At 42.2% G+C, this 11,917-nt stretch overlaps 1 protein-coding gene and 1 non-coding gene across 2 annotated transcripts; both read left to right on the top strand.

The window, feature by feature from the left end:
• Positions 1–231: 231 nt before the first annotated feature.
• Positions 232–303, top strand: trnae-uuc (transfer RNA glutamic acid (anticodon UUC)). Its single transcript has one exon. It is a non-coding gene; the product is annotated as a tRNA-Glu (tRNA).
• Positions 304–1,311: 1,008 nt separating this feature from the next.
• On the top strand, positions 1,312–11,445 carry LOC139665482 (matrix remodeling-associated protein 8-like). The gene is made up of 12 exons (XM_071544507.1): positions 1,312–1,444; positions 3,202–3,228; positions 3,406–3,711; positions 4,228–4,329; positions 4,497–4,627; positions 4,781–4,960; positions 5,512–5,653; positions 9,738–9,896; positions 10,001–10,025; positions 10,138–10,223; positions 10,308–10,379; positions 10,500–11,445. Exons 1-12 carry the CDS (start codon positions 1,393–1,395, stop codon positions 10,520–10,522), a joined length of 1,305 nt encoding a protein of 434 aa, XP_071400608.1. The 5' UTR covers positions 1,312–1,392; the 3' UTR covers positions 10,523–11,445.
• Positions 11,446–11,917: the final 472 nt, after the last annotated feature.

The raw sequence follows: 11,917 nt of genomic DNA, 5'->3' as shown, positions 1-11,917 counted from the left end.
GGCGCAAAGCGCGTCACCATTTAGGTGATAATAATAGCTTAGAGAGGAAAATAAATTAACATGTGATAACATTTGTCAGTGACTAGAAACTTGTTTTGCAAACACCGTTTCGATAATACCAAAATGTTTCAACGCTGATTTTTTTTTTATTTTGCCAGCACATGCAAATGCATATACATGTTTTACATCGCTGAGAACAGTGTCTCGGCATTTAAAATGGAAAAGTATCTCTCCCATATGGTCTAGCGGTTAGGATTCCTGGTTTTCACCCAGGCGGCCCGGGTTCGACTCCCGGTATGGGAACGAGCTTTTGAGACGGCAGGGTATTATGGTGACTGTCTTGCAACCGGTGGTATTCCCCGAGTAGGTAAGTAGGCGATCTAGCGCCGGAGTGTCGTTGAGCAACACTGAGTTCCAATGAGCTGTAATCTCGCTTTGCATCGGGCTCATCGGACGCTGTTGCTATAGCCAAATACACGATACCTGCCACACAGAGATAACCTAATGGCAAAAAATGTCTTTGAGATTTCATATATCTGCATGCCATAGCAGGATGTCGGCCACTGAGGGTCGTCACTGAGCTGAGTATTAAGAGTGATATTACCATCAGACTGATGGTAATATCACTCTTAATCATCTTGCTATGGCTATGACATTTTCTGCCATTAGGTTAGGGTTAGTGCCAAAATAACACAATGTCGTGGTTTATTTTGTTTATCTTTTAATATTGGAGGGGACATGTCCCCCTTGTCCCCCGTGCTTCCTACGCCCATGCCATCAGTCATCACACACACACACACGCACACTCTCGCGCACGTAGTCTCAAATAATTGGATCCACTGAGGAAATTAATGAAAAGAGAAAGAAAGAAAAAAAGAAAGAAAGAAAGAAAGAAAGAAAAAAAGAAAGACAGAAAGAAAGAAAGAAAGAAAGACAAACAGACAGACAGACAGACAGACAAAGAAAGAAAGCATAGTAAGGTATAAAACGTCATGGCAGTAGACGTGCTATTGCTGCTCAAAACTCAAAAACTGATGGTAAAAGTGCACGGAAAAGGACAAAACAATTGTTTGCAGTCTTTTGACCTTTTGATCACGCTTGTTTTCTTGAGCAAAGCAAAAGTTGTGAGTTTTGTCAGAGGAGTTGAGGGGACATGGAGAAGCCGGTGGTGTTGGGTTTCATTCCCCGGGTGGGAACAAGTTTAGTTTGGTACGGTTTTGGTTCTGTGGCGCAGCCTAACGTGGCGCTGTATGTATGTGCAGCTACAGTCTGTATCCCAGCAAACCAAGTGCTGCTGTCGTTGCGGATGAAGACGCTCAGGGTCATTTGCCAGGTGCACAGCTTTGACAAGTCTCCACACTTGAGCCGCATTGTCACACTTAACTTTTTAACATGAAGACCGAGAGAGAGGACGTCATTTTTCAAGCTCTCCTCTTGATCCACAGTAAGTAGTCTGCAGTTTGGTTAGTATTGTTTTAACATTGTACGTGCGTGCGTGTTCGTGTGTGTGTGTGCGCGCGCGTGTACATGGTCCTACTGCACAATTTAACATTAGCAGGTTTGGCGGGAGAGGAATTCTTAATGTACATACTACCACTACTACTATCAATACTACTACTACGACTACTACTACTACTACTACTACTACTACTACTACTACTATTGCTATTGCTACTACTACTAACTAACTACTATTACTATTATATATTTAACTACTACTACTACTATTGTACTAATACTACTACTAATAAACTACTATTACTATTATATATTGAACTACTACTACTACTGTTGTACTACTACTACTACCATTGAACTACTACTACTGTTACCACTTTACTTCTACCACTATTATAAGGCCTACTACTACTACCACTAGGAGCATCATCTGCAGGGTCAGTTTGTGTCAAAATGTTGGTTTTGGATTTGTGAAGATATTAGATACAGCCAGGTTCAAAGTATTTTCTTTAGTCATTGTTACTCTGTTAGTCATTTTTTGCATAGGCTGAACTTCAAAATGCAGCAATTTAAAGCTTAAAATAATGGTTGAAAATACCATAAGTGTGACGAGATGTAGAGGCAGAAATGAGAGAATATTTATTTGACTATACTGAAGTTGAAATTATAGCCAAAGTTAATGTGCTCCCTTTGTCTCTGTTTCTCTCCAACTCATCTTCACACTCACGCACAGACACATTCCAGTTCACTGAGTTTCAGTGAGTCAGTGTCTAACTCTTAGTGTAGTGTAGTCCAGTTTTTCACTTTGCAGCACATTATGGGAAAAAAACACACATCAAAAGATGAATATTAGTCATGGTGGAAACTTTCCACTTTTTTTTTGACATATTTAGTTTCTTACATTTCAGTTGATTATCTCCTAGATCTCATAAGAGTTTGTACAGGGACAACTCAACTCCAAATAAGCTATACTCATTTAATAAAGAGTTGATATTTCATCAGATACACTGGAAATACAACAAGTTTGTGTGAGCTATCAGCTATTGCCATGTATGCCATGTTGTACCCAAGTCTAGAGCAGAACAAATCATATAACTGCAGTCTCACATGCTTCAGATGGTTATTGTGACTCGAGTTAGACTTGAGTCACAATTTGAATTACTTGAGACTTGACTTAATGGATGAAGAGAAGACTTGAGACTTGACTTGACTTGGTTTCTGGTGACTTGGGACTTGACTTTGACTTGTACTTTGATGACTTGAAAAGGTTTCTAAAGTCTTGACAAAAGATTGTGTGTTTGTGTGTAAATAGATTGTAGACTGAAAGTGATGAGATTTGTTCCACCAGACGACTGAATTTAAATTCTGTTTTCTGAATTTGTATGGAATGATTGAATTTATTGAAGTTGAAACTGATTATAGAAATCTAACTCATGATGCTTGACACTGTTCTGACTTGACTTGGTGTTCTACATTTAGACTTGAGACTTGATATTAATGACATGGACTTGATTTGGACTCAACATGGTAATCTCAACTCAAGCAAAGTTGACTTGGTCACACCTCTGAATATTAACCTTGGATAACTTTAATTTACATGATTTAAATGATAATCTGAATTTAGAGGTAGGGTCCACAACAACTGAGAGTTATACATTTTTCAAGTAAATAGCCTAACAAGCAGTGACTGTATGTCTGTTTAAATGATTATCCCACTCATTTTTTCTACTGTTTCTATTTCAGTCCCTGTGGCCTGCCTCTTCACTGCAGGTGTGTTCTCTCTTGTGCGTGTGTGTGTGTGTATGTGTGCGTGTGTGTGTGTGTGTGCATGCATGCATGCTTATATGCTTACATGTGTGTTTGCACTTTAGGGATTTTGAAAATATTCAGTGTTGCATATGAAATAGGTGCACAATGTATAAACTGTCTTCCCTGTCTGTCCTCCAGTGTCAGGCCAGTCTGACAGCAGCAGCAGCGTAGTGGTTGCAGGTTATAATGTGAGCGCCCCCGCTGGGTCGAGGGCGGTGTTGCAGTGTGTGAGCGGACGCATGGTGTGGACCAGGGACAGACTGAAGGACAGGCAGAGGGTGGTGCACTGGGACCTGTACCGGGCCCGTCCAGACTACGCCATGGAGAGGGTGGCGGACATGTTCTCTGCAGGAGACCAGAGGATCTACAACTCGTACAACCAGGGCCGGGTCAGCCTCAGCCAGTCGGCTTTCAGGGACGGGAACTTCTCCCTGGTCATCAGAGGTAAAGGGCAGAGGTCACACTCAACACTCAACTCCTTTGACTTTCATGTCTGTCGCTGTTTGTGTGTTGGTCGTTCAGTATGACTGCCATTTCTTCTCTAGGTTGTAATGGTGTGGTGCACATAAGTGCCTGTCTCATTCATGATGGTTCTGATTTTATGTGTTCATCAAAAATAATAATAATAATAATGATAATAATAATAATAATAATAATAATACATTTTATTTGTAATGCACTTTTCATTACAAGTAAATGTCAAAGTGCTACAGAGTAAATAAGTGCATAAAAACAGGTAAAACAAACCAACAACAAAGATCCATGAAAGGCAACACAAAGGATTGGCCTCATTAAAATGGAAATGCAATGCATAAAAACAACACAAAGTTAAGGAAAGGCTCTGTTAAAAAGGAAGGTTTTTAGGACATCAAGACATCATTATAACAGATCGCCTTAATTTTGGATGAACATCGCATATGTATATGTTTGCATTTTTTGTGTTTCCTCATGGGATGATAGATGTGACTATGAATGACAGAGGCCTGTACTCCTGTAACCTCCACCATCACTACTGCCACCTGTATGAGACAATCAGGGTGCAACTCAACATCACCAAATCACGTAAGAATCACGCTGTACCTCATATCAGCATGTGAACAGAGTGAGGCGCAAAGTAACACATTAGTAGTATGTATATGACTGCCATGAAAGTCTTCCCGTTAAACTTGGTTTATGTCTGTGCATTTCTAATGTAACGTTATGTGTGTGTGTGTGTGTGTGTGTTTCAGGCCGTAAAGAACAGCGGTTCTGGGATGGACAGAAGGCGGTATATGTGGTGTTGATAGGAAGCACGGTGGTGCTGCCATGCGTCAACCGACGGAGCGTGTGGACAGACGGGAGCAGTGAGGAGGAGCAGCAGGTGTGTATGTGTGTCCGCCTGTACAGCCTACTTCTTCAGACGTTTGTTTGTCTCGGTCTAGACTCACTCTTAATTTAGAGGGACTGCTGTTGTTGTTGACTGAAGAATATAACTCTGTATAACTAAGTCTGCCTCTTCCTTGTTGATATGAAGGTGGTCCATTGGGACCGGCAGGCCCCGGGGGTTCGGCACGACCGCGCTGACCGGCTGGTGGACCTGTACGCCTCGGGGGAACAGCGTAGCTATGGATCGCTGTTCGTCCAGAGGAAGATGAACATTAGCAATGAAGCCTTTGCACAGGGAGACTTCTCACTTGCCATAACTGATCTACAGGTGTGTGTGTGTGTGTGTGTAATGGATGGGAGAGAGTAACAGAAAAGGCCACATTATATAGCTCAGTGGGTAGATCCTGGTATTACCGCTGCCTGGGTTTGGGATACAATTCCCACTGGGGTCATCCATTCTAAAAATATACACACTCATAATGTCAGGCGCTTTGGGTAAAATTATTTACAAAATGGTGTGTGTATATGTGAGTATGTGTGTGCATGTGTACAGTCACACATTCATCTTTCATTAATACTGCAGCAACTCTTGTACTCCATCCTTTTCCATTCTTTTCTAAAGTTGTAAAGTAGAATTGAATAGCTGTTTCATTACACAAAACTAAGTTTCTTACACAAAGACATTGACAGATCATTCCTTATGCTTTCTGATTCCTGAGAAAAAGAAAATCAAACCTTATTCTCATAATTCCATTTGTGGGTGGAGCAAAAGTGAAACATGGGACTTGTATTAAAGCTACAGTAAAAAAGTAAATTAAAGCTACTAGCTAAGTATGTACTGTATGTGTGTGTTTTTAACTTGATGCATCCCACACCCAGCCGACGGACCAGGGACTGTATTCCTGCCACCTCCACCACCACTACTGCGGTCTCCATGAGAGAAGAGAGTTCCTGCTCACTGTAGGACCACCGCTGCCTCAGACCACCCTGCCGCCCAAAGCACTGCCCAATGAAGACAAAGGTAACACACACACACACACACACACACACACACACACAAACACATATTCTGTTACAAACCCCACACAGTGTGGCTTGACTGGAACTGTTTTGCTTGCCACAGACCAGCACCTTCTTTCATGATCTCAACCCGACCACACAAACACAAAAAGACACAGACATGCACGCACCCACACACACATACGCTGTCCCTCTCTGAGAGCCTTAGCAGAGAGGATGTTTTGTAACTTAGTGGGTTTGAATTATCATGCGAACAGTTAGGAGAAAAATGCCATCTGTTGTTTCATTTTCTCGCCCCCCTGTCCCCCCTCATCTTGTCCTCAAACATCCTTGGCGTTTCTCTTCTCCGCCTCAAACTCTCCAAACAGCAGAGCGGTGGAAGAAGAAGAAGAAGAGATGAGAGGAGCAGGGAAGAAACCCGCTTCTTGTTTGTTTTATGAGCACTTTTTCTTGCATTGTCAGCTCGTCTGATGCCAGACCTCTAAAACCCTCCCAAACCCCCAACCCCACCCCACCACCCAGCCCTCTTAGCCTCTCCCTCATCGCCTATCACCTTCTTCTCAACCAGCTTCTCTCCAGTTTCCCCTGGCACGCACCTCCATGCCACGGCTCTTTCATCCTCATGGAATCACTAGACGCAGTCTGTTTTTATTGCTTTTCTTCTTTGTGTGTGTGTGTGTGTGTGTGTGTGTGAAGGTGTGCTCTCTGTGTGTGTGTGCATGTGTGTGTGTATTTGCATGTGTGTGTCTGGGTTCAGTTTGAGGGTCTGTTTTTGTCTTTAGTGCATCAACCAATCCCTTCTTTGGTCTGCATACCACGCACCGCATTCGCCTCCTGGTTATCTCTGTTTTTCTCTCTTTCTCCCATACTCTTTTCTTCACTGTCTTTAGCACACATTTCTCACCGCTTTGTCTTTCTTCTGAATGCATATTAGAGAGGGAGAAAGAAAGAGGGGAGCAGAGAGAAGAGTGGATTGGCATAATTATGGCATGCCAGCCTACCTCACATTCTTGGAGAATGAGAGAAATTTTAATGCGTGTCTGTTTTCAGTGTGCAACTGATGAGGCAAAGCCGATAATGGCTGATGTATAAATGTGGGAAAATCATTTGAGAGTGGTTTAGAAATGAGAAATGCTTGTGGCCAAGTCCGTGTGTGTGTGTGTGTGTGTGTGTGTGTGTGCGTGTGCAAGCCAAGACTGATCTAATCTCAGTGGAATCTCTCGGATACAGTTGGTAGACTGTAGGCCAGTGCTGCCCACACAATTAATCCTTCACTCCCCAAGCCCCAGTAATGCGGTAGGACTGCACCATGGGGATTATGCTGTTTAGAAACAAGATGCAGAACCGACACAGCAGTGATGTTTGTACAGTTTCCATAATGCCATATCTTCCTCACTGATGGCCTACTGCAGTATTTAGTCGGTTGTTCTGCCCTCTTTGGCCCCGCTCCCCTCTGATCTGGTCTGTCTGCTGGCCTGTTGACTTTGGCTCACATGGGACATTCTAGAGGAGTTACAGCACTTTTTCACTCTTTCTTCACCTTCTCCCCTCCGCCTTGCCCTCATTCTGTTTTTCTCCTCTCTCGCGCTGAAGATGCCACATGGCTTTGGTGTGTTTATTTTCATCACGTCCTTTTCGTTCCCTCTCTCCGCGGCTTTTCTCACTTCTCCACGCTCTATTCTTTTGCTTTTACTTACAAAGAAAGAGAACCCTCTTTGGTCGCTTATGGACAAGAACAGGAAGCGCACTCCGTGCTTCATCTGCACAGCAGCTGGCCGGAAAGAGGGAGAGACAGACTGAAAGGTAGATGGAGAGAGGGATGAGCAGGAGGGATGCAGTTTGACATTTAGAGATAGAGAGAGAGAGACAGACAGAGAGACAGAGCCAGTGAGAGAGAGAGAGAAAGAAGAGGGCGAGGAGTCAGCTGTTGGAAATGGGGAATAAGAGATGTAGGTCACCCCTCCCTCCTTCCCATTAGACTCATTTCTCAGTGCAGTTTGGGCAGGAGAGGATGGGGCAGCCAGTCTAAACACAAACACACATGTTCCCATAAGGCAGAGGCTTGCGTCAGGCGAGAGGGGCTTGGAACAAAACAAAAGGATCACAGGGTTTGTTATCTTAATGAACATGATGTTTTGATGTAAATGGCAGACATGGGGCTGTGTATATGTTGGTGTTTGGATTGTGTTTTTGAGAGCATGTGCTTGGACTGTGCTGGACGAGGTCTTGCTACTAGGTCTGTATGTTAGCTTAATTTTGTAAGCCAGGCCTCTGGAGAAACATCTCACAATCCCCCTCCTCTCACTTGGCTCTCCTCCTCCTTTCCACCCAACTCTATCCTTCCTTCACTCCTCTTCCTCACTTCCCCTCCATTCCTTTTTCTGTGTTTCACTGCCAGGAAAAGTAAATCACAGCATGACTTTAAGTCTGGATCTCATTTTGGCTCAAATACGTGGAGTCTGCACTCCACAGCTGCTTCTTGCCTTGCACATTTTTAATGAAGCAAAATAAAACCAGGCTTCCCTGCCCCTCTACTTCTCAGCACTCAGCAAAACAGCACACACAGCTAATGCTGATTGGCTGATAATTTCCCACTACTGTAGAAATGTGTTAAGCATTTTTACAATCAGGAAACAACATGTAACAGGATGTCAACACAAAAAAATAAATATTAGGATCATATAACCATTTCCAAGATGCTAGAGCTTACGTGACATCACACACACACACACACACACACACACACACACACATGCACAGATGTGCACAGACACAAAAGAATTATCTTGGGCCAGAGAGTAATCTCTGTCTCCCGGTGATAGCATATGTTAATCTCCCAGCATTACGTTTAGTCTTCCACTGCAAACACACATTAAACACACACCACTGAATGCTCCAGAAACCAACACAGGAATAGTACAAGAAATAGTGTGGAAAGTTTCTGTTGGTGTCTTCGGTGTCTAAGAATGGTAAAAAGTGAAGTTAGGAAAGTTAGAAAGGGACAATATGCATGAACTTTGTCTTAATAGTTGTTTTGATGATTCCCAAATAGACATTCTTATGTCCTTTGTTGTTATTCACACATTGAAAAGGTGAAGTAAATGGTAAAGGAGCAGAGCACCCCCTGGTGTTTAACATTAGGGATTGTTAGCGGCCTGCTGCTCTTCCTCTAAAATCCTTCCTTATTTACCACACAAATCTGTGAAGAACCAAATCAAAAGCCTGTAACAATAAGTCAAACCATTACATAAAACATGTAGAGGAGGTAGAAACCAACCTGGTCAGTATATTCACAGTCTATAAAGGTAATTGCAAAAAAAAAAAATGGTTTCAAGACTATATTACATACAAGTCCAATCCTGTAAGAACCATTCAATGATTCATGTTTAAGTGAAATGGGAGAAGGGATCAAACTCAGAGATATCAAATGAAGAATGGACAAATACATGTTTGCAGGAAGAATGTGTTGCGATTTTTCAAAACCCCCAAGTTGAAGTATTCGCAGCCATGGCTGCAGAACCAAAGTATCTGCTGGATGCAGTGTGGCTGACCGTTTCATATATTCTGGGCTTTCCCAGCAATCCAGTCGTATTGGCAAGAGGCAGCAAAAATAAAAGATATAATTAGGGTGGAGATTGACTGCTCTTTTCTTGCACTATATTTGGATTATATTTCAGATTCAGGATAAATGTCTTCTCAAGATTCTCCTAGTGGCTCGTAAGAAAGTCTTAATACTTACAAAACAGAAAGAGCCTCCAACAAAGACTGACTGGCTGGAGATTATAAATGAAATGAATTGCATGGAGAGACTTACCATTTCTCTAAGACTAAAAAGTGAAAAGTGTACAAAATACTGGGAAAAAAATGGATTGTTTCTGTGTACACATGTGTTTGAAAACCCATTAAGTACATCTGCTGAATGCCAAGACTGGTCTTGTTTATTACAATTGTAATATGACAACACTTTGTTCTATTTCTGAATAAGAACAATTTAAAAAAGAAAGAAAGGCAGGCTGGGAGGGAAAGAAAGGGTGAAGGAAAGAGGAATGATGAATGCTGACTGTTGTAATCTCTGTGCTCCTCAGACACCACCAAGGCTGAGTCGCCACGAGTCATCAATGTCATTCTGCCCGACCAGAGGCATCACTTTCTGCTGCCGCTGGGCTACGTCCTGACCTCCTTCCTGCTCCTGGCCTTCGTCATCCTCATCATCATTCTCATCACACGCCGACGCAGAACCAAAGGTCTGAGCTGCAACACCTCAGTCTGTCTGACTACAGTTGATATTACACTGAATGGATGTCATCTGTCTCTTTCTTAATCTCATCTCTCCTTTTTTGTGTTTCAGAGTTTTATCCACAGGCATCTATAAGGTGAGCACCGTAAATGCACATACACATGCAAACATACTCACATACACACACACACACACACACACACACACACACACACACACACACATACAGATCTCTCTCTTTGTGATAGGTCCAACAGAAGTCACAGCAGCTGTGATGAGTTTGAGATGGATGTAACTGAGGTGAAGGCGTGCAGCCGGGAGGAGAGAGCACTCGGTGAGTTAGAAGAAAGACTGTGTGTGACATGTAGTGTGTGTCTTGTCTATAGGAGTATTTGTAACTTTCTCCTGTGTTATTTAGACTACAAGAACAACCTACTGAAAGAGAAGGTCCAGATGAACACTCTACCTAAAGTCATTGATCTTGATAAAGGTAACACACACATACACACACACACACACACACACACACACACACACACACAGTCAGCTATCATGTACTGTCTCACATTTCTATTGTCCTCACTTTCAATTTCATCTTTGTTTCTTGCAGAGATGGAGAAATTTTGGAAGTGAGAGCATGACAAAGAAAGAGAGTGAGATGGAGCCACTGGCTGGTCCAGAGGCTACGCTCCAAACCAAACACCTCCACATTTTCCTCTGTTCTGGAGGGAGGAAAGCGCGAGAGAGAGAGAGAGAGAGAGAGAGAGAGAGAGAGAGAGAGAGAGAGAGAGAGAGAGAGAGAGAGAGAGACTAAATCAATGTCATGTCTCTCCCTTTTTCTCAATGTATTGTAGTGAAATGCAGAAAAGTGCTCAAAGACAACTCACAGTACGAGGCCTCATATTTTCACTTCACGTCAGTATTACATAAACAAAAATGGGTTTCATGTTCTTCCATTTTGCTTGATCAAACTAAAAAGAGGGTACAAGTCCATTGTGCACAGCACCACAGCACCACCCAGAGGGGAGTCCAAACCAATATACCTGTGTAGAATAAGAGGTCTGTTAATCTGTACATGGTAAACTGAATACAATTTAAGTCAGTTGCATCTCCAATTGAATAAATTAGCAGTTATTGCTTCAATCGTTATTCCTCAAGGGAAATGGATATTGATTTTTACTTTGTTGTTATATGTTTGCTCATGTATGCCACCTTTGCTTGACTGATCGGACTGAAGCACCTCCTTGCTCACTATCCATGTCTGTTGCACAGCAAAGTATACTTTATACTGCTTACTGTAAGCTATGACTGACTGTATGCTAATTGCAAAATGAAGCTGTGTTTGTGAAGATGTTTTATTTTGATGCACATAATGTACCTTTTTTTTTTTTGTGTGGAATATTCTTTTTTTTTCTTTTTTTGTTTTAGAAATATTAAACTTTGATGCTTGAAGCTGATTTTTGACTGATAGTTGGTTATTCTACCAAATTGTAAGAAGAGACACATATGCTAGGCTGTGTATTCAAATGAGTTGTTAGAGTATGAGTATGAATGTTATTTTTTTTAGAAATATTAAACTTTGAAGCTTGAAGCTGATTTTTGACTGATAGTTGGTTATTCTACTAAATTGTAAGAAGAGACACATATGCTAGGCTGTGTATTCAAATGAGTTGTTAGGGTATGAGTATGAATGTTATAAATGTCATTGTCAGTTGGACTTGAATGGATGAAACTGTTTCAAAGTGGACAGGAGATTTGTTTGGCAACAATGCAGTAACTGTATGATGAAATGGAAAAGAATAACATTGTCATAATCCATTCAGAGGCCATGATGCTTTTGTGAGGAAGAGATAGAGAGAGAGATCACTGCAGAGAAGTGAGGGGTCTCCTTGTCAACGCAGTGAGAGGCCAGGGCAAACAGTGCCAAACACACACTGACAGATACTGTAGAGCCTCCTGTCTTCTGCTCAGCTGCTTCTGACAGTCTGACCTCTCACATCCTGTTTCACTTCAGTGGGATGTTCTGCA

Source organism: Centroberyx affinis, unplaced genomic scaffold, assembly GCF_046629955.1.
Source record: "Centroberyx affinis isolate AG114_WGS23_722 - 3 ecotype Tasmania unplaced genomic scaffold, CSIRO-AGI_Caff_v1 ptg004593l_1, whole genome shotgun sequence".
Classification (NCBI taxonomy): Eukaryota; Metazoa; Chordata; class Actinopteri; order Beryciformes; family Berycidae; genus Centroberyx; species Centroberyx affinis.
Note: the sequence above shows the minus strand (reverse complement) of the source record. Positions and strands in the feature narration are given on the sequence as shown.

Coding starts and splice junctions, on each gene's coding strand:
- LOC139665482 (XM_071544507.1), top strand. CDS start 1,393: ATGAAGACCGAGAGAGAGGACGTCATTTTTCAAGCTCTCCTCTTGATC. Junction 1,445..3,201: donor AGCTCTCCTCTTGATCCACA/GTAAGTAGTCTG, acceptor TTTCTATTTCAG/TCCCTGTGGCCTGCCTCTTC. Junction 10,026..10,137: donor TATCCACAGGCATCTATAAG/GTGAGCACCGTA, acceptor TCTTTGTGATAG/GTCCAACAGAAGTCACAGCA.